At 34.6% G+C, this 22,759-nt stretch overlaps 1 protein-coding gene across 1 annotated transcript; it reads left to right on the top strand.

The window, feature by feature from the left end:
• The first annotated feature begins 1,226 nt into the window (after nucleotides 1-1,226).
• LOC107038925 lies at nucleotides 1,227-21,631 on the top strand. The gene is made up of 7 exons (XM_015258290.1): nucleotides 1,227-1,477; nucleotides 3,953-4,084; nucleotides 13,640-13,735; nucleotides 14,792-14,897; nucleotides 15,602-15,797; nucleotides 19,382-19,463; nucleotides 21,485-21,631. Exons 1-7 carry the CDS (start codon nucleotides 1,328-1,330, stop codon nucleotides 21,629-21,631), a joined length of 909 nt encoding a protein of 302 aa, XP_015113776.1. The 5' UTR covers nucleotides 1,227-1,327.
• The last annotated feature ends 1,128 nt before the right edge of the window (nucleotides 21,632-22,759 follow it).

Raw genomic sequence — 22,759 nt, 5'->3', positions numbered from 1 at the left:
TAAGTTGGAAAGTGCAATTTTTGAAAAAAATGAGTATTTTCTATTAATAATTTATAAACAATCAATTCCTCATAATAAAAATCATTTGTTCAGAATCGTAGCAAATTTATTCATATTCATATTCATTTCCCCAGAAATCGATTTCATGCCTAAATAAATAAGGCTTCCGAAAATGTAAGCAATTTCAATCATTTATTTATAAGCAACGAATGTTTAAAAAATAATAATTCCGTGCAAATTGTAATTTAAATGACGCTGAATATTCATGATTTTTTTCAAATATTTCTCACGCAATTTAATTTACAAATTTGATGATTGAAAATGGTTAAATCTTACACTGAGAGAAAAACGACAAAGTTCTCAAACAAGTCTTACTTGTGCTAAGAAAATAGTTTTTTGAAAATTATCAAAACAGGATTTTTTTGTGCCAAACATGGAGAGCGTGCGCCGGAATGAAAATTTTTTGTCGTAAAAATAGATTTAGTAGTTAAACAAAAATGGCATCCTCTATACACGCAAGAAATGTCATTTCTAGTGCTACTCCTTCGATATTCAATACTCCCATACGTATTTTGCGCTTGAAAAATATTTGTTTTATGTGAAACAAGGGATAGTAGTTTCTCGTTTCGGCTGTCTAATAATCACCGGCAAGAAATGAACCCTTAAATGAAACAGTAATAATGATATGATAACAATCTTGTAACTTAGGGACAAGATATTTGTTGCTAAATTTTTCTCTATATGAGATATTGTCATCCTGCAAAGGCACCGTGTGGTGTGAATTATCCGCCTCTTCAGCCAAATATTTCTTTCCTGTCGAAAGCAGAACAATTATTCATGTTTTTTTTTGCAATTTTCAACTAGCGATTTTGTTGGCCCAAACATGACCTGTTTCAAAACGTGTTTGTTTTTCTCTCGGTGTACAGATTACATTTAATAAAAAACTCAGAAATTCTATTGATTTTTCTGCGGCTTTACTGCCCGTTTTCAGTAGAAAATATCCAATAAAAACTATTTTATGGAAAAAATCAGTAGAATTTCATTTCTCACTCAATTTCGGACAACCCTCGGACGATATCCCCGAAGAATCAATAATTATGTTCATTTCAATTTAAGTTTTCATCAACAACTCCCGTAATTTCTTAATCCACAGGACTCCCAGGACACTGTGCGAGTGATTAGAACCTCCGTGGAAAAAGATTAAGCTCTGAAAGGGAGAAATAAAAACCAACCCCGGGATTTTTCAGAGTGCCCACTCATGAGTGGCTGACTATCTCTGTTATTTCTACTCGCCCAAACGAAATAAGTAGAGGGTGGGCATTGGAAAATGGCTGAATGCCTGGAGACAACGTACAATCCGGAGGTGGTGGAGCATGTTCGCAAGGAGCAGGAACGTCGGGTGGTTCAGGAGGGCACTACCATGTGGAAGAAACGAAAGGCGGAGTTGCAGCATCAGAAGCATCGGGAACAGCGTGAAGTACGTGTTCATTCATGTTCATATTTTCAGTGGACTAGAGCGTTTGGTGGCCCGCCTTACGGCGGTCCTATTTTTTTCATGTTGAAATCCACATTTTTAGGTGATAAATGACAGAAAAGTCTAAAATATTCTGAAATATTGTCGGAGCCCCTAGAGAGTGGATCGGCGAGGAAAGGGTCTCATACACAGTTAGAAAATTACTCCTGAAATTTCAAGTAAAAAATCTTGAAATTTGTAACAATGACTCATTCACACGATAATGAAAAATTATTAAATAATTTGAAAATTCAATTAACAATTTCCCTGAATTTTCAACCTGAATGAGACATTTCAGGAACGATTTGATCTTAAATTAAATTCAAATTCACAACGTTGAGAATTCAAGCGCAATTATTACTTAATTTTCAAAAAATTTCCAACAGTGTAGGTAAGCTCTCAAATCAGCCGACAAGTTCTTTTCCGATTAAATCTTATCCCCGATCATGCTTCCCATAGGATAATAAACAGGAAAAAAAATTTCCACTTTTTTTGTTTTTATTGAGGAAATTCAATAAAATATTGAATTTATTCGGAAAAGACTATTAGTTTTTCTAGCCCTACAGAAAAAATTTTCTGTAATAAAAAATAATCTCAATATTTGTGAAATTGTAAAAACCTGAATAGCTCAAAATAAATCCCTTGCTTTTGCTCTCGTTACCTCGTGATTTATTGCAAAAAATATCCAGAAGTTTGATCGTTGGTTAACCATACCTATATAACAGTATCATCCTTCAGTTGAGTTATAAATAGTATCAGTTTTATGCACATTGTCTTTTAAGCCAACTACAATAATCGATACCGAGGAAAAATTCTCTCCATCTGTCTCCCTGCAAGCATCACCATCGAAAAATGAAGACAAACGACTCTAAAGTTCGATCCTAATGGCCGGAGATCACGATAAAAAAAAAGGAATATTTTTCTGGAATTTGCCAAATGTCTTCGATAATTCTTTTTGAATCACAGCTCGTGAATCCCGTTCTGAAATGCTCAGTTGGCCAATTAAATTTGAATTCAAGAGGATTGTGTCAGGCATTGGAATTCTCTCGAGACAAATCGGGCATCTGGGGCTTTGCGTGAGCTCTTGAAATTATGCTAACAACTGCCTAGTGCTACGATCAATTTGTACATCGTGTAGAACAATGCACAAGTGTGTACTTAAAGGGGTGGGACAGATATAGAAACATGTTGATTGTACGTGCGTATGGGGAACATCTTTACCTTGAGGGGAATTGATAAAGGAGGGTGGGCAGAATGGTATGTAGAGGATGTTATTGATGGAATGATGAGGTTCTTAGCGATATATTTTCGACAACTGCTTCCGAATGGAAGCATTGTATTCGTCGAATGCAAAATTTTTTTTTTTTTTTAACGTTAAGAAGGTAATGCTGGCTATCAATGTTGAAGTAATGTTGGGGCAATGTTGGCCGCCACCGTCGAGACAATGTTGGTTGTCAATATTAAAGTCATGTTGACTGCCAACGTTGGAGCAATGATGACTGCCAATGTCGGGGCTATTGGCTACAAAAATTGGGGCAATGTCGGCTGCCCACATTAAGGTAATGTTGGCTACCAACGTTAAGATAATGTTGAGACAATGTCAACTTTGGGGCAATGTTGATTGTCAACGTTGGGGCAATGTTGGCTTCTAACGTTAAGGTGATATTGGTTGCCAATGTTGGGGCAATTGGCTACTCACGTTGCGGCAATGTTGGCCGCCAAATTTGAGCTAATGTTGGCTGTCAACGTTGGGACAATGTTGGTTGCCAACGGTGGGACAATGTTAGCTGTCAATGTTGAGTTAATGCTGGCCGTCAACGTTAAGGTAATGTTAGCTGCCAACGTTAAGTTAATGTTGGCTGCCAACGTTAAGGTAATGTTGAGACAATGTCCACTTTGGGGCAATGTTGGCTGTCAACGTTGAGACAATGTTGACTGGCAACGTTAAGGTAATGTTGATTGGCAACGTTAAGGTAATGTTGGCTACCAACGGTGGGATAATATTGACCGCCAAAATTGACGCGATGTAGAATTCAATCAATCATTGAATTCAATTTAAACTACATTATCATAGAAATTCCATTCGGGGACAAATGGATAATTTATTATCAAAAATATTTTCACTATGTCGTGAGCAAAGCAATTTTCCAGGTGTGAAAAATTATCTTTCATTTGTTGTGACGGAATTCATGCGAATCATATCGTTAGATCAGATGATATTGAAGATTTAACATGTTCATTTAGCCCCACCATTTTTTAAAAGTTTTGTATGATCTCTTTGTATGATGGGCTAACAGAAGTTATAGTGCCTTGATTAATGACAGGGGTTCTACTGTCGCCATGGCTAAACGATACAAGACACTTCCTCTCCCATTATTCCTTCACTTTAGGTAATGGAATCGATATTAATGACATCATGCTTTGATAAACGGTTCCCAGTTGCGGCAGATGCAGGCTAGCTACTCGCCCTGGGGCAAGCCGGGGGGTGGGGCGCCCTGTGAGAGAGCTTTGAGGAAGAAGAACGTCCATCTTGAGCCGTTGGAGTTACCCAGAAGCAGTGGACATGGTCAGGTAAAATTGAGGGTATTTCAGAGATGAAAGATATATATTTATCTTAATTAAATGGTGGATTATTTGCAGTCACAGAATGAGTGTCTTTCGATTGTTTTTTTCATTTTATGAAAATCTTGGAATAGTGCACGTAGGAAAAAATCGTATAGAATCTTTCTATACGGACTGTGTATAACATTTCTATAGGTTTTTCGTATATGATATTCGGATATTTCTATACGAAAATTTCCTATACGGTTCATTTCTATACGAATTTCTACACGAATTCGTATAGAAATAATCCGTATAGGGAATTTTTGTATAGAAATATCCGAATATCATATACGAAAAACCTATAGAAATTCTATACGCAAATCGTATAGAAACTTTCTATACGATTTTTTCATACGTGTGGGGTGTTAGAAACATTTAAAAAATACTAGTTTATTACCAAGTCGCAATTTTTTTTTTCATATACCTAGTAAATGCGATAAAAAATTCTATTGGATTTTTATTAGGTTTTGGCCGATTTTATAGAAGAATTCTGCAGCTTTATTGCGCGTTCTTCAAAAGAAAATGTCCAACTGAAATTATGTTATGGAAAAAACATGAGAGATTTTTTCCATTCTCTTTTTCCTCTTTGTTTATGAAACAAATCAAATCAAAAAAATTAGAAAAATTGGGCCAAGGAAAAAAGTTAAATTTTACCAATTCTATTGCGCGTTCTATTGATTATGAATTATTATTGTGCATTTTCTAAATAGAACATATCCAATAGAAACGATTCTATAGAAAAAATCAGTAGAACTTCAACTTTCTATTGAAACATTTTCTATAGGAATGCCTCGACATGAATTTTTTACGTGATTCCATTCTATTTTCTTTCTCTTTTCATTAAAAAAATCAAACAAAAAAATGATTAGAAAATTGAAGCCGAAGAATTTCTACAGAAAATATCTCAACAGAAACTAATGGACAAACAATTATTGAAAATTCAATAGAAATTTCGTCAAATTTTCTAGCGAATTCGCCAGACTTTTCCATGAAATTTTTTCGTACGAATTGTAACGAAAAGTCGTACTACATTCTAAGAAATTTTCTACTGAACACCCCTTATACATTAATGAATTTGATGATTACAAAAATTCAACTAATAACTCAAGGTTTGGAGTGACCCTCGCTCTGTTTATTTCTACAGATCAATTTGATACGAAAAAAAATTACATAAATGAATTAAAATCGTAGGCTCGTGTTTCATTCTGTCCCAATGTGGGTCAGAGACTCTTTTGTACACCGTATCTCCCCTCCAAATCATGGGAAATGGAAAAATAATATTGCTTTCCCAGCCTCTCTGACTGTTCGTATTGTAGAAGTCTCTGCAACACCAACGTCAAGCTGGAAATATTGAAAATGGATGAGGTTGCAGTTATATTTTTTCTGATAGTGGCTAAAAGAGTGCGATCCCGTTCAAAACTTTAAAAAGCTTCGAAATTAAAGTGAAGGTATTTTACCGAGAGATACGTATAATCTTTATATTATTTCGAGAAAAAATTCCGATATTATTCTGAGAAAAAAAACTACTAGTGACAAAGAAGATTTACTTGATACAAAAAAATGGTTTCTCGTCAATTGTAAAAATCGTGAAATCCCCTGATAAATAATTTCGTTTTCAGACTGAGAGAAGAAAGTTTTCCAACAGAATCAGATTCTCTTCACGGAGAGAATATAAAATTAAAAATTACAATGTGAACATAGTAATTGAGGACCATACCGAAACAATTTTTAAATTTGATATATCTTAACCGAACTTTTACTCGTCTCAAATTAAATTTTACTTTTATTCTACAACTTTCTACTATGCTGACTTGCAATTTTTACTATGTTCAAAAGTAAATTTTGAGTGTGATGAGTATCGTCCTCGCTTACTATGTTCACATAGTAAAAAATAATTTTATATTTTTTCCGTGTTGTCCCGGGAGAATTTTTAAGTGTTCTCAAGTCTAGAAATGATGTTCTTCCCATAAATTCATGTAGTTTGCGTTATATTTAGAATTTTTTTCATCAGGACTTTGATTACATAAAATCTCACACAAAGAGCACAACACTTGAGATCAATTTTCTATACACTTGAATTGATAATGAAGGTGTTCGTCGTGCAATCGAAACAAGAATTCCTCAGTTGGAGATGATGAGTGATCAGATAGGGAAAGTGTAAATTCTCACAATCCATTAAATTCTAAATGTACCGCATGTAGCGAAGCTACTCATATATTTATTTCCAATTATTTCAATGTATTGTGTTCCGGCTCGGCTCAGCAACCGAATACCTTACCACAACACCTCGTGACGATTCGTAATAATTCGGACATCCTCGGTCGGATGATTAATACCGCTGTCGCGAGAGCACACTCTCGTTCCAGCTCTCATGGTGTGAACCTAGTTACGTTTGCTGTGAATAAATCTAATTCGATATATGTGTACGTCCACGTGAAAAGGGCCCACTTTGTCGCATCTAGTTTCCGAGATATTCACGTTTTTCTCTCCACATCTCCCATTTAAACCAATGTTAAATTGTTTTTTTGATCGTCTATACTGACGTCAGTTTTCATTCTATCGGGTTGATTTTGGGCTCAAAATGTGAGAAATCTGATCAAGATTATCGGAACATACATAACTCCAATACCGTCAAAGTGGGCCCTTTTCATGTGGATGTCCACATATATCAATTCCGAGTGCTATACGTTACAAAACCCATCTACCCTTTACCGAATTCCCACACCGCAAACTATATGAATTTACAGGAAGACTTATACTAACACTTCAAAATTTTCTCGGGACAAGAGAATCTCATCTGCATGTTGAAAGACTTCTTTCGCACAGTGTGACCACATAATTATTTACCAGGAGATTTCACGATTCTAGAAATTGACAAGAGAACATTTTCTTGTGTCAAGGAAATCATCTTTGTCAAAAGTAATCTGTTCTCTCAGTGTATGCTATCCATTCGGTTTCCTGACCTGGACACGAGAGAAACAATCAAAAGATAATTAATGCACAGATTAAAAAATTCGGATGTACAAGGATGAAAATATTTAATAGAAAAACCTAGCGAATTCGCTAGACAGTTCTATTGACATGTTCAATGGAAAATATTCCACAGAAAAAGTTGAAAGAATTCAATTTTTCTAGACAACTTATTCTATTGAGATATTTTTTATAGAATTTTCTCTGCTCAAATTTTCTAATTTTTTTTTATTCTCTTAATGAGAAGAAAAGAAGAATAGAATGAACAAAACTTTAAAAAGATGCATTCGCCAATCAACCAATTTGTATTAGAAAAATTGAAAAAAAATTTTTTGAGTGTAAAAAATGACCACGATAGAGACAATCCCCTGCAATTTTTAAATTTCACCTTGGTCTCCCCCTAAAATGAAGAATAAATGTCACATCCTAACAATTCGAATAATAAAATCCACGCAAAATATTCGATGACCCATTCTCTAATAGAGGTTCAACTATAAATGTTAAAAGAACTTCAAAGAAAGAAAAAACTGCAGCACATAGAATCCATTTAGCCTCATGAATGAACAAAAGCCTGAAAAAGCACTTGATATTTGACTGAAAAAAAAATCTGATCCATTCTAAATGAAATATTTAAATGCTCCATTAAAGCCAGTTCCCCCGCAGAAATTACCATTCCACTTAATTTTTTCCCCCTCGTAAAAACTAATCACCCCTTCATTACGCTTATCACCATCCCTCAATCAGTACAAGGTCTAGATTTGATTTATCACACACATGCCCTTTCTATGATGCCTCCGATCAATTCGAAGGTCGCATGCAAAGCAACAATACGTGCAAATGTTGCATCCTAAGCCGAGGGAATTTTGGATTGAGATGGTGGCATATGTGTGCTGGTGTAGTTTATACAGGGGGCTTGAGACTAGATGGATGCGTGATTGCATGGGTCTCTGTGCTGCTTTCATATACCAGTCGCCAAAATAGCCGAGCCAATCTGCACGATACACCTGGGGTTTTAGCCTACGTACATAGCTGTACATGCCGCATCGATTCTCCTGTCAAACATTTCAAAACAAGTCGCTGTAATTAACTATCATTCCGAAATGCGGGTCTATTTATACTGCGACCATTTCGAAATATTGATTAATAATGTTTGTTGTTTGATGAATTGGAATATGTGTTTTAACCGGAAGCAATAGATAATTGGACATCGGAAGTGTTCATAAAATAATACACACAATGTGGAACGCAATTAAAGGAGGATATTTGGATTTTGATTTAATAGGAAAATTCAGTCAGTTCCGGTGATCATCGGAACGAAATCAAATGCATAATTTCAGATTAGGACGGCGGGTTAAGTCAATTTTCCTTCGTAATTGCAGAAAGGAGAAAGGTGAGAAAAAGTTTAGAGAAAAATTACCGAACAAGTCAAGTAATCGTGGAGCGAACTCGATTTTCAGCACTTTTTCACCCTAGATCAGGGAAAAAGTACGAGACAAATAGTGAATTTTTCTCCGAAAGCCCGGGAAAATTTACTGAACGCCAGGGTATTTGTGGCGAAACTGTAAAATTTACCTTGCATTCCATAAAAAATTACTGAAATTAATTTTAAAAACTCCATAAGTTTATATCATAGAAAGAACACATTGACGAGGAAAGAATATTTTTTTCCCAAATCAAATTTGTCACTTGAATTGCGTGAGAAAATTTTGATAAAGTCATAAATAGTTAGCGTCATTCAAATTACAATTTGCACAGAATTATTATTTTTTAAACATTCATTGTTTATAAATAAATAATTGAAATTCTTTAAACTTCCGGAAATCTCATTTTTTTGGCTGGAAATCGATTTCTGGTGAAATTCTGAATATGAATAAATTTGTTATGATTTCGAACAAATGATTTTTATGATGGAAAATTGATTGTTTATAAATTATTTATAAAAACTGCTCGTAATTTTTAAACATTGCAAGTTTTTAATTATTTCATCAATCTTTCTCCAAAAGTAAACTTTCCGATTGTTTTTCCGATTTTTAAAATGTTTCAAATGCTCAAAAACAAATGTAAAAAATTTGAAATAAAATCTTGAATATTCAGCACCATTCAAATTACAATTTGTACAGAATTATTATTTATTAAAGCATTCGTTGCTTACAAATGAATAATTGAAAGTGTTTAAACTTTCCAAATAACCTTATTTTTTTAAGCATGATTTCTGTTAAAATTCTGGATATGAATAAATTTATTATGATTTCAAGCAAATAATTTTTATGGTGGAAAATTGATTGCTTATAAATTATTTATAAAGAAAGCTCGTAATTTTCAGAAATTGAAATTTTTTAATCATTTCATCAATCTTCCTCCAAACGTGAACTTTCTAATCTTTTCAGATTTAAATTCAGACCAGCAAAGTTTAAATAATAAAATAGTTGTGAAATGTCCGGAAGCTTAGGATCAAATGGGGCTCAAATGAGAGCTATGCTCTTGCACTGCAAACGTAGAAAAGCATTTCACTGGCGAAAAAATAGCCAAAGCACTTGGCTATCCTTAAGATTGAAATTCTCCTCGAGTCATAGCCATCCTCATTACCTCACAAACTGCAATCATAATCTTCGTGTTCCCTCGTCGTCACCTCCAGATACACTCACTGTCTTACCAGCGTCCCATTAGGTATTGCTGGGAACACGCGAAAGTCTGCTTTAAGCCTTTCAGGCACGAATATAGGTGCATACACATCGTTATCACCATTTGCATTTCGTGACTGGAATAACTGAGCACTAAGACCACGTCATCCCCATGACATTCCGGTCTATTCAAATATTATGACAGATATTGCTCATGCGTGAGTTCGTGGTCAGTGACGTTGGACAGTATGATTGGTTCTTGAGGTCATGTATTGTGAGAAGGTTCAGTGGAAACTTCATTGAGGGTATCTAAGTGGAACAGTCGCTGCAAAAAAATTGGTTTTCGTTGAATTCCATTCACGGGGTGAGAATATCTTTGAACACGCGAAAAAAATTTAATAGAAAACCTTTAACGTATTCGCTGGAATATTCTATGAGAATTCTATTGGTTTTTCGCCAATCCTAAGGAAAAATTGCGCTGTTTCTAGGCATGCCTTATGAATATAAATGTTCGATAGGAAATGTTCGATAGAAGAAAATTGAAGGATTATGATTTGTCTATGTAAATTATTTTATATAAATATATGAGATATAAAATTGAGATATTATGAGATATTTGCTTTTATTATATTGAGATATTTTAAATGAATATTCCTTGACAAACATTATTCAAGTTATTTAACTGGATAAAAAAACATGAAAAAATATTATTGTTCGTAATATTTACATTGCTTAACAGCTAGTATCAAAAAAAATTTATTTACATTTATTTGATAAATGTAGAAACTTTGACAGGAGTGCCTCTCGAGTTGATTTATCGTCAAAAAATTTGTTTTCTTTGATATTTTAAATTATAGTGTCTCGGCCGGTATTAAAGATTAATGCGTTAAGTTATGCAATCAATATCTATTAATTTTTGACTCGTTATTGGATCATCTGAAAAAGAAAAAATGTGCAGTCGTCACCTGTCTTAATTGAAGTAGATACAGACGGATTGGTTTAGCCAGACGAATCTCTCTGTTAAAATAGTACGTAATGAGTTTGTTCAAGTCAGAAAATGCTTGATTCACGCCGACAATTACTTGATCCAACTTTAATTTAATTCTATTGGTTGTTCGCCAATTCTAGGGTATGGCAAAACGGACCAGGCGGGTAAAACGGACCCCTAAGGCAAAACGAACCCATGAGAGAAAATTGATATTTTTTGTTTTTGCTTCCGAATGGAAGATTTGTAATCGTGATTTTTTTCGATTTCTTAATTTTGGGTGAAAATGCCTAGAAATGTGACGACACTTCCTGTATATAAAACCCCTGCGATGGTTATGATTCAAGAGACTCACTTTTAATTCAACACACTCTGTGTTCCTGATTTGAAGGAAAGAAAAAAAAACAAAAATTGTGAATTTTCTGTCAGTGGTCCGTTTTGCCCTAGGGGTCCGTTTTGCCCTACCCTCCCTCAATGAAAAATTCCGTAGTTTGTAGACATGTCTCATGAATAGAAATGTTCGATAGAAAAAAATTGAGAGATGCTGATTTGTATATGGGGCATTCCATGTCAATTCGACCGGTTTAAACCCTGATCATCTCAGATTCGTTTCATTTTTCTTCTAACTGCGATAGATAAAGAGTTATCATGGATGGGAGGGAAGTGGGCAGGACGTTAACACTTGCGCGGATGTTGGGGCGCTCCGATGCGTTCATTGGCAAACTCGATCGAGATAGAGGAGAATGGTTCAACCGAAAAATGTTCACCATTGAATTTGACATATAATCGATGATTTGTCATTCGATCCATCAATTTTTTATGAATTTTCTAAGTTGATTGACGAAGGCCCCTACTGGGAAATTTGAAAAAAATTACGAAAATTTAATACTACCAACAAAGTATTTTATGGCATATTTTAGAGTGAAAATGGAAATTAATCGTGTACTAGCTGCATTGATTCAAAAAAATACTCATTATTGTCAGATTATAATTTTTCTTGCAAATACTAGTTATTTTTACAAATTGAATTCCGATTTTGTTCATGATTTTTTTCTCAATTCTAAATCATGAGATAAGGCTTCAGTTGAAATTTCAGTCCAAGATAAAATTTGTTGAACAAGTCATGTTTTTTTTTAAATTTTGCGTTTTATTTCTCGCTTGTAAAAAAAATTCCTATCCCCTTTGATTCCTACTGCACAAAATCGGTATCATCGATTTTTTTCGACTCCCGGTTTCACGTGGAATCGCCTAGGAAGGAATTGAATAGTTGATGAATATCGAGAGAAGTCAATAATCAAGTCGAAGTAAGCCCTAAAATGTAGATTTCGGCGAATCTCCATGGAATTTTTCGTCCATCTTCTGCGATTTTAATGATTAAGAGCTGAAGTTCAAATCTGTCCTTCAAGAAACTAAGATTGATAAGTCTATGGAAATAGATTTGCGGTATTCACTGTGCTCAATGACAAAAAATTTGTATATGTGGAAAAATATATGAATTTCATCCTGCGGAATTCAATTCTCCTCTATCTCGATCGAGTTTGCCAATAAACGCATCGGAGCGCCCCAACATCCGCGCAAGATATCTCTTTATCTATCGCAGTTAGGAAAAAAAGTTATATGATAAAAATGTGTATTTTTACATAACAAACATCTTTTGTTTGAAATTTTTTTCTCTATCTGCAACCGTTTCCATGATATGATCGATTAAACAATTAAAACGTTATAAATAAATAGACATGATCACAATATGTGAAAATCGACGTCGGATTCGGATTCAGCACTTCCCTTAACGAAAATTCCATAGATAAAATATAATTCAAGTGGTTTTATACTTGATTTCACCAGTTTCACTAGATATTGGATTATTTGAAGAAGAAAAGTATCAAGTCGTCACTTACTCCATTCAAGTAGAAACTGACGGGTTCATTCAGCCAGAAAAATCTAACTCAATCAAAATTATCCCATTGAGATATTGTGAATAAAAATTCCCTGATATAAATTTTTCAATTTTTTTCACCGAATAAAAAAACAAAATTTATAATTCAAATGGTTTTGGATTCCATTTTACTTGTTTTATTCGAAATTACATCATTTGAAAAGGAAAGGTTTCAAGGCGTCACCTATTTCAATTGAAGTAGAAACAGATGACGGAAAAATCTATCCATTCAAGGCGGATAATACTTGATTCAAGTCGACAAATACTTGATCTAACTTTAATCTAATTCTATCGGTTTTTTGACAATTCCAGTGGAAAATTCCGCATGTCTTATCAATAGAACTGTTCCACAGAAGAAAATTGGTAGATACTGATTTTTCCATCAAAATTATTCTATCGGGATATTGTGAATGGAAATTCCTTGACATAAATTTTACAAGCTCTTTAACTGGATCAATACAAATATATAATCTATAATTCAAGTAGTTTTAGACTTGATTTTACATATTTTACTGGATATTAGATCATTTGAAAAAGAAAGGTTTCAAGGCGTCACTTATCTTCATTGAAGTAGAAACAGACGGATTGATTCAGACAGAAAAATCTACCCGTTTAAAATAGCACGTAACGACTTCATTCAAGTCGAAAAATGCTTGATTCAACTCTAATCAACACTGAGAAAAATTTTCTAGAAAAATTCATATGCTGGCACCATAAAGGCGTCATAATTTCCGCACTTGGAAAAATTATTGAGGCATCATAATTTTTGTGGTGACGCACGAGAGTTTTTCTAGAAAAATTTTCTCCCTTCAATTCTATCAGTTTTTCGCCAATTCTTTTCCGTCACATTCCGTATTTAAAATGTTTCAAAATCGAATTTTCAGACATTCCATTTCATTGCAAGGACTCTACCCCCTGAATGTCCTTAAATAAAAGCCATATCTTCAAGTATAATTTCCCTTCATTCGGTTTTAGTTTATTTAATTCAGTGGTATCACATGTTTGCTTAGCTGGCGAGGCAATACTACCCATGGGGACGTCCTGGTCCTGGTGGTGCGCCATGGAGAGATCCAAGGATGCTCGGTGTACGATTCCTCGAGTCCATGGTACGCACATTCGTGTTTGCGTAGCATGATTGGCATTTTAGATGAATTGTGCGAGGATAGGGCCATTTTACGGGGAATTCTAGAGGTTTTTCCTGGAAAGAATTTCGACAATTTCTGTAGAAAAAATCTCTGCATTGAAAATTTCAACGCGTAATCATTATTTGAATGAATAAAATACTTTTGTGATACGTTCTGTGATATTATCAAAATTATCAATGAGTAATGAGTGTTACAATGTCAATCATAATTGTAACACTGAACACATTGTACACTGCTTATAATTTCAAGCTGAGCTTTCGAGGAATATCTCCGAATCTAAGGGGGATAGCGAAATTTTTATAATGACCTTTTTTATAACCCTTAATGCCCTCTACAAAAAAGGCCATTATAAGAATTTTACTATCTCCCTTAGATTTCGAGATATTCATTGAAAAGTGGCCAATAGTCAAAATCGACTTGAACCGTTTCACGACTTTGTTACTGAATTAATTAAATAAAGAAAATTAAATTACGTGAAAAATTAAATTATATCAAATTGATTAGACATAACTAAATAAAGAAGATATAATTAAAATTCAAAGATTAAATAAAAGTTTATTGGCCTCAAGATTTTCTAAAGCTGTCGAAAATCCCCTCAATTTTCAGCGGAGATAACTCCAGCTAATATTGCTTATCAAAAATTACCTCGATATTACTAAACTCCCCCTTTGCTCTAGCAAAACTTATGAGATTCTCGTGCATCCAGAAGCACATCTAATTAAACCCTTCATTCCCCTTCTTGCTGCTACTAAATTTAAAAGGAAAAAGTTTTACAGTGAAATTCCCCCTCAGACTTTCTTTTTTAATGGACTATTTTTTTTCTAAATTTTTTATCCAGAAACAAAGTTGAAAGTCGGTGTTGGAATACGTTGAGGGCACAGTTGTTAATTAATGTTATGGCTGAGGATGCTCTCAGGAGTGGCAGTGTGCGTCAGTAAAAATATGCAACAATATGCGGACGAAAATTTCATCATACTATATTAGGGATGCCACGTAATTTCTTGTCTCTTGTTTCAGGGGTGGACGACGGGATCATTTCTAACTCGAGTCCGTGGGAAAGATGTTATCGACCCACTAGCATTGACCGATCCTAATAAATTCTTTGATGAACGCGCTAGGAAAGGTAAATTTGGGTGAATTAATTCAGTTATCATTTTCAGAATAAAATTAAACAGGATTCATATTGATTATTCCTTCATTCTAATGGCATAATTAATATTCCAAGATATTGAATTATTAAATGAATCGGGAGGAGAGAAAGAATGGGAAAATCTCGCCAGTAATGGAGTCATCTTGATAATGGATAACTCTTAAAAAAATGAAAAACTAAAGAAAAGAAAATTTTTTTCTTCGAAAATCACCTATTATTATGAGCAATGAATTTATTCATTAAAAGTGTATTTATAAATATGCTTTAATAATATTCATTATTAAATTATTAAATTATTTTTATTGCATCAGTAAAAACCCCCCAGTAATTCACAATAAGTTTGAAATTTTTAAGCTTTAATTTGACATCTAAAATGAATGCATAACATGACTCCTTCATTCGAACGAAATGATTAATATTTCAAGATATTGAATCATCAAATAAATCGGATGAAGGAGAGAAGGAATATAAAAATCGCATCAATTATGGAATCATTTTGATAATCAATGAATCCGAAAGAAAATTCGTTCGAAAAATGATTTATTCTTTAGATGAATGAGAAATTAATAGAAAAAAGTGCACAGCAGCTCTTGAATTTCAGCATTTGATTGTGTTCAGTCATTCATTCACAGAATTCATCGTCAAATAATGAATTCATCTTAATTATTCACCTCTAGGGCTCACTCCCGACCCTCACCCCCCGTCACCACCAATTCCCCATCGTGACGGATACAACGAAGAAATGCAAGTGTACAAATTAACCGGAGGGGTTGAACTGGTGCCGCTGCTAACCACCAGAAGACACTACTCTCATCCATCATGCACGAGGTATTTAACAACTGATGCAACGAGGCCCGGTTACACGATAGACAGGTAAGCCCTGTATGAATTATCGCCAAAGTGAGTTAAACCTGCATTGAATGTCTCCTTCGTGAAGAAGTTTATGTACTCCTGCGTCATTCTCTGTTGTAAAGCTTCGTGCGACGTAATTTATGAGGTATTAAATATCAACAGGAGGAAATTGAATCATTATTTATGGAGGGAATGGACATTGAGATGAAAAAAGAAATTTAACAAGTGTTTTTGCTAAGAAGGACAAGTTGACTGAATTTTTCAATAATTGCACATGTTCATTTATCACAGACGCAATTTCTTTGATGAAGTAAATGTTATTCGTCCATAAATTTTCTTTTGGCAGAAGAACAAATGTTCTTAAATGTCTTATTTCACGTTGATGATCACGTCGATTCTAAAAGTGATGAGGCTCATAATTAATTGAATCATTTTATTATTCGTTAAAAAAATGTATTTTTGCATAAAATAATCCTTAGATCCTGAGAAATGGGGCTTTTGAATGAAAAACTCTTTATTTGACATTTTTTTATCCACTTCAACGATATTTTTTAATTTATTAAATTTTGTTTATTAATAGGAAATGAGTAATTACTTAATTCTCAATAAATTCTCTCCTAAAATTAAATTAACGATTCATTGGATACGAATAAAGGATTATTACATGTTAATAACTTCATTCTCCTCTCCGTCTGAAGAAGGGTTTGATTTCTGCTAATAAAAACTTCATTTGGATCAAAGAAATATTGTTTATTTCTAAATTTTCCTTTGGAAGGGGAAAAAATATTCTTAAATATGTCTTATTTCACATTAATGATCATCAAGTAGATTCTCAAAGTGATGAGACCCATAATTAATTGAATCGTTTTATTATTCGTTGAAAAAAGGTATTTTTACATAAAACAATCCTTAGATCCTGAGAAATGGGGAATTTGAATAAAAAACTCTTTATTTGAAAATTTTTTATTCACTTCACCGATATTTTTGAATTCTTAAAAATCTTTTAATCAATATGAGATGAAAAAATATTTAATCTTTATTCATTTCATTCATTTATTCATTGTTATTTTATATTAAATCCTCAATAAATCCTCTGCTAGAATCGAATTTTCTTCAAATATGCAACAGAAAAAAAAACAATCGATTTCCCAACGAGAAGAATACGATTCTCGCTTCAATTATCCTTCGAGGGCTCTGGCAATTGTTTTTCTCACCGCACTACTATTACCCCATCTAATCCCTCCATAATTTTTCATCCCCATAACTTGTGGTGCACCTGGTAAAGTCGATAGCGTAACGAAGCACGACTAGTGCGACAAATTGGTGGAGATAGTATTGCACTCGAGGGACACAACTGCATTACTGTTGATCAACACATTGATCCAAGTGCGCATTCAACCACCACTATTCCACACCCTGAATTGTGAAGGGATGCAGTGAATGCCACTGTTGTGCTCCAGTTACCCCATTACAACCTGATTCGTCAATTAGGAGATGTGAGATTACATAATGCCTCGCGATTCTCGGAATAAAAGCGGTGGTTGAATGCATCAGTTGATTTGAATCGTAAATTATTCAGGGGATCTCTATCTCTCCGTTTCGATGTCTACTTGCTGAAGAGATTTCTATTGAGACATTTTCTACAGGAATTTCTCAATATAAAGTTCTGAATTTCTCCCTCTCTATTTTTTTTTCTTCCTCCAGTAAAAGGAAATAGACCAAAAAACGTAATTCTCTTGATTTTTTTCTGCAGAACATTTTTCAGATAAAATCAGCCTAAACAAATAGGAAATTCAACAAAAATTCAATAGAATTCGGTAGCGAATTTACTAGGTTTTCCAACGATTTTTTGAATAGTAGCGCGCTTGCTGCCCTTTCGTTATGCCTTTTTCCCAATTAATTGTTTATAATCATTCCCATTGCAAAAAGCAATACGATCTATGAGAATCATATGTCACAATTTATCAGCTGATGTAGTAATTCCTATACCTACTGAATAAGATTTTAATCATACTTACAATTAAATTCCTTCTAGAACCCATTTTAGAGTGAGAATTTCTGGAATTCAGTAGCGAAGCGGTAAAACGGTTTAAGTCGATTTTAGCTTTTGGTCAGTTTTCAATGAATATCTCGGAATGTAAGGCAAATAGTAAAATTTTCGTTATAACCTTGTTTGTAGAGCGAATTGAGATCTATGAAAAAGCTTACTATGAAAATTTCGCTATCTCCCTTAGATTCGGAGATATTCCTCGAAAAATCAGTAGAGAGCTAAGTCGACTTGAACCGTTTTACCGCTTCGTTACTGAATTCAATGTTTGTTGATACTCTGGTAAAAACGTGTGCTCACACTGTTATCAATTTTTTGTTAGTTCACACGGTAATTCCATCAATCTGTTGTTCATCTCATCAATATAATTCCGTGCTTAGAATATGTCATCTTGTGTTTTCTGCACCAAATTAAAAATTAAAACTTCATTTGGAATATTGAGTCACAGCTTCTTTTTATTCATATCAGAAATTTCGGATTCGGATATTAATATTATTTATGTCTCGCCGTGCAATAAGTCGAGTTTATCGCACGCTGCGCGTCGCGCAGCCTGCTCAAAACTCGACTTCTGCACGACTTGACATAAAATATTATAGAGCACTCGGTAATAAATTTCGTTTTCAACGAATGTGTGTACAGACCTCGCCTTCGGCTCGGCCTGTAAATTACACATTCGTTGAAAACGAAATTTGTGCCCTTGTATTCTAATGTACTATTGTTCAAAGTGAAAAAATCGATCATCATTCTCACTATGTTGTGTTCAGATTCTCCTATCCTTAACGTCAAAAATGTGAGATAATCTCATAATTCTAGCTATTAATTCTAATCAACTTTGTTCGAAGAAAATCTTAGTAAACGCAATGTTAAGAAAGTAGAATTATTATATTTTCCTCTGACCTAAATGATTTGGACAATTATGATTCGTTCATTCATGTTTCATAGAATGGTATTCAATTCTCTTTTGTTTGTTAGGCGGGCTTTATCAAAATTCGACGCAAGACGATTGTATTCATGAAATCTGCCTGACTTCCTCCATTCGTTCGAGTTCTTATTTTCGATTTGAGATATTGCCCATGCTTTTTGTTTTTTTAAAGAAAATGTGTCCATCCAAATACCCCATGAAAAAGCTGTTATTCAAACTCAACCATAACTTTGATCTGCCTTTTTATTCGCATGCTTTATCGGCCAACAGCCGTGGCAAACTGAGAATTATCATAAGTAGCGCCCGGAACATTCACAACATCACAACCCACAACTGGACATTTTGATACCACTTAATGGAATACACAATGAAGTTATGCCACTCCAGGCGTTATGTTTACGATACGAGTTTGGCCGGTATCCAGAGTACCGAGTTTCCGGTGCTATAAGGCCAAATGGTGCAATTAATCATCGCAAGTGTATTTCTCCGCAAAATGCCCGGGGACAATTCCCCGGGGACTGCAAAAAATCCCCTCCCCTCTGCACTTTTTAAGCATAAAGCGCCTGTTCAGGCGAAATAATGTTTCACTTTTATTCTCCCATCCATCATGGATTTATTCGGATTTTTCTTTTGTAGCCTGCGGTCGGTGAACATTGGAAATCGTGAACATATCACTGCCCTCACCGAGCAAATGCATCGAAAACGGGAGAGAGCACTGGTGAGTGAATAAAACCGGAATTTTGGGGCTCCAATAAAAACGAAAAAATGTATATATTTTATTTTATTGTAATATTCGGACGCTTTTGTTTGTTTGTTCTGAAAAATATTGTATTTTTGTAAAATTGTGAATTGTATACTTCATCATGTGAATAATAAAATATTGATTCAACAACAATTGAGTTGAAATGTCAGGTAATATATTTTTCCGTACTGACCTTCACTTTTCACAGTCCGGGAATAGAGTTGACACTTCCCCGAACTGGCAAAAGTGAAAATCACTACGAAAAAATATCGTTCAGGCCTAGTGTCACTGGGGTTTTTGACGAGTGTGAGGTTGACACGCCGAGCCAAAGGCACCCTCACACTCGTCAAAAACCCCAGTGACACTAGGCGTGAACGATATTTTTTCGTAGTGAACGATATTTTTTCGTAGTGACGAGTGTGAGGTTGGCACGCCGAGCCAAAGGCACCCTCACACGCGTCAGAAACCCCAGTGACACTCGAGGCGAAATATACTATTAATAACAAAGGTAGTTAGAGATATTCCAAATGATAATTTAAGCATTAGCAGAATCATTTTAGAACATGAGATATCATCGATTCAAATGTAAGAAAATCGTGAATTCAAGAACTAGAATTTCTTTAAAATAAACAAAAAAGTTGCCCACGAAAAATTTTTATAATAAAACAGAAAAATTTGATAGGAATTTAATTTTATTAATTTTTATTTAATGAATTTCTGTTGAACTTCTATCAAATAGTCTATCAATTTTTCGCCGATTCTATTGAAAACGATTAAAGTCATTGATGAATTCTCCCCGGTGGCTTGGCGCAGTGGGTAAGTTCATTGCCTCACGTGCGAAAGGTTCCGAGTTCAAAACCCGGCCAGGGAGAATGGTGAGATCTAACCATTTAAAGTCTTGATCATCATCGCAGCATACCCTAACCGGGTCGAAGCGATGTAAAATAACGATAAAAAAAATTGATGAATTCTTGAAAGAATGGGAATTGAAAATTTACTTGGAAAAAATCCATTCAACCCATAGAGTATGAGAATTATTTATGCAGTGCAATCACATATTATATAGCTAATAAACTAAATAATAACTTATATAATAAAAAAGACTTTACTGAGAAATTTCGCATTTTTTTGGCGTATTGTTGTCAGTAAAAATGTTCCATAAAAAATATTGCATTTTCTATAAAAATATTTCTGAGATATTGTCTCTAGAAATATCCTCTTTCGTTAACATTTCGTGACTAGACTGAGAGAAAAAACTACGTTTGACAAAGAAGGTTGACTTAATACAAGAAAACGTTCTCTTATCAATTTTAAAAATCGTGAATCTCCTAATAAATAATTTCATTCTCCGACTGAGAGAGAAAAGTTTTCTAACAGGAGGAGATTCTCTTGTCCCGAGAGAATTTTCAAGTGTTCTCCAGACTAGAAATGATGTTCTTTCCATAAAGTCATGTAGTTTGCGTTATATCTAGATTTTTTTCATCAGGACTTTGATTACATAAAATCTTACATAAAGAGTGCATCACTTGAGATCAATTTTCTATACACTTAATTTGATAATGAAAGTGTTCATCCTGCAATCGAAACAAGAATTCCTCAGTTGGAGATGATGAGTGATCAGTTTGGGAAAGCGTGAATTCCCACAATCCATTAAATTCTAGATATACCGCAAACTACATGAATTTACGGAATGACTTATGCTCACACTTAAAAGTATCCTCGGGACAAGAGAATCTCATTCCGTTGAAAGACTTTTCCCTCTCAGTGTGAGCGCAAAATTATTTACCAGGAGCTTTCACGATTCTAGAAATTGACAAGAGAATATTTTCTTGTATCAAAGAAATAATCTTTGTCAAAAGTAATTATTTCTCTCAGCGTAGATTCTTATTTCAAACTCGTAACTTTTATCTCAGTTCCTCAGGCCTTTCAAAAATGCACAATATTTTCTTGGAATTTTTCTCGCCCGAGAGTACTCACCTATTTTTCATATTTCCCAGGAGGAAAGAAGAATAGAACAGGAGGGCTGCAGACGGCACTTCGACACCTGGAAAAAGCTGTGGGGTAGGCCAGGTCACGGTGCCCCGATGGATCACTACTATCGAACGGATTTACATAGCATATTGTACCGAATGCCAGTCTATTAAATCCAGAAGAAGCCTGGGCTTGACTAAAAAAATACCCCGACATTGACATGACCGAGTGATGGGCATAAATCAAGAAATCCATTCGAAAAAATGACCGAGAGAGCAAGAGGAGAAGTGGGTGGACACGTTGATCTCCACCTGCATCACTCGTGGGAGCGGTTATCCGGCATTGCCGGCAATTTGCGTAATGACCGGTGATATGTTGATTGGGCATGGAAACTGGGGGTTGCCGAGCGAGAGGAGCGCAACGTGAGGTTCTTGTCAAGGACATAATGGACAGACTCGGTTTAATTAATGGACGTTTCCCCAATTTGTTCGGATGTTTAGGGTGGGCATGGCCACCCCTCCAATACCACCAATTCAAACTCCGAGTAATGCACTCTGTGAGCAAATTGGAGACGTTGTAGTACATTATATTACTGGGGGAAATTGTTCTGGGCGGATTTTTTTATGGGATTTGTTGCAGGGACGAGGGGCGTCGGATGCACCCAAAGAAAACAAACTTTATTTTGAGACTTACACTGTTAACAAAATTTGGCTGAATTTTCCGGAAAAAGACCTTTAATTCGATTTAAGGGGAAAAAGTCAATGGAATTTCACGTCTTTCGGATTATTTCCTCCATCACCCTTGTGACCAATAGAATTGTGGTATTTGATATCACGTGGTCCAATCAAACAAGAATTGGATCGAAAATTCAGGTAAAGTCGCAATTTTTTAGCGACAGGAAGACGAAAATTCCACAATTTACATGAATTTTCAAGTGAAAATTAATATTCTCTGTCAAATTCTCTTGAATTTTCGGGAAATCTTAAAATTCCTGAAATTTTGGAAGTTTATGAATCTGGGTAATCTGGAATTCAAGGAAAGATTTCTTTGAATTTTCCAGATTTTTCGTTTATTTTTCTGGAATAATTAAACTGAAATTTACAGTTCCCAACGATTTTTTCATGAAATTATGAATTTTCAATGATAAAATTGAAATTTCAGTGGACATATCCGAACTTGACACGATCGTTTGTTTGCAAGGAAGGTTGAGGGAAATACCCGATACATTTTGAAGCTCGAGGGGTATTTGGAGGAGTATTTCCTCCATCGGAATTTCGGTCACTGGAGGGCAGCATTTGATG

This window comes from Diachasma alloeum, unplaced genomic scaffold (assembly GCF_001412515.2).
Source record: "Diachasma alloeum isolate Michigan unplaced genomic scaffold, Dall2.0 Dall_scaffold_00178, whole genome shotgun sequence".
NCBI classification, from domain to species: Eukaryota; Metazoa; Arthropoda; class Insecta; order Hymenoptera; family Braconidae; genus Diachasma; species Diachasma alloeum.
The sequence above is the reverse complement of the archived record's forward strand: the minus strand, read 5'-3'. Positions and strand labels throughout refer to the sequence as shown.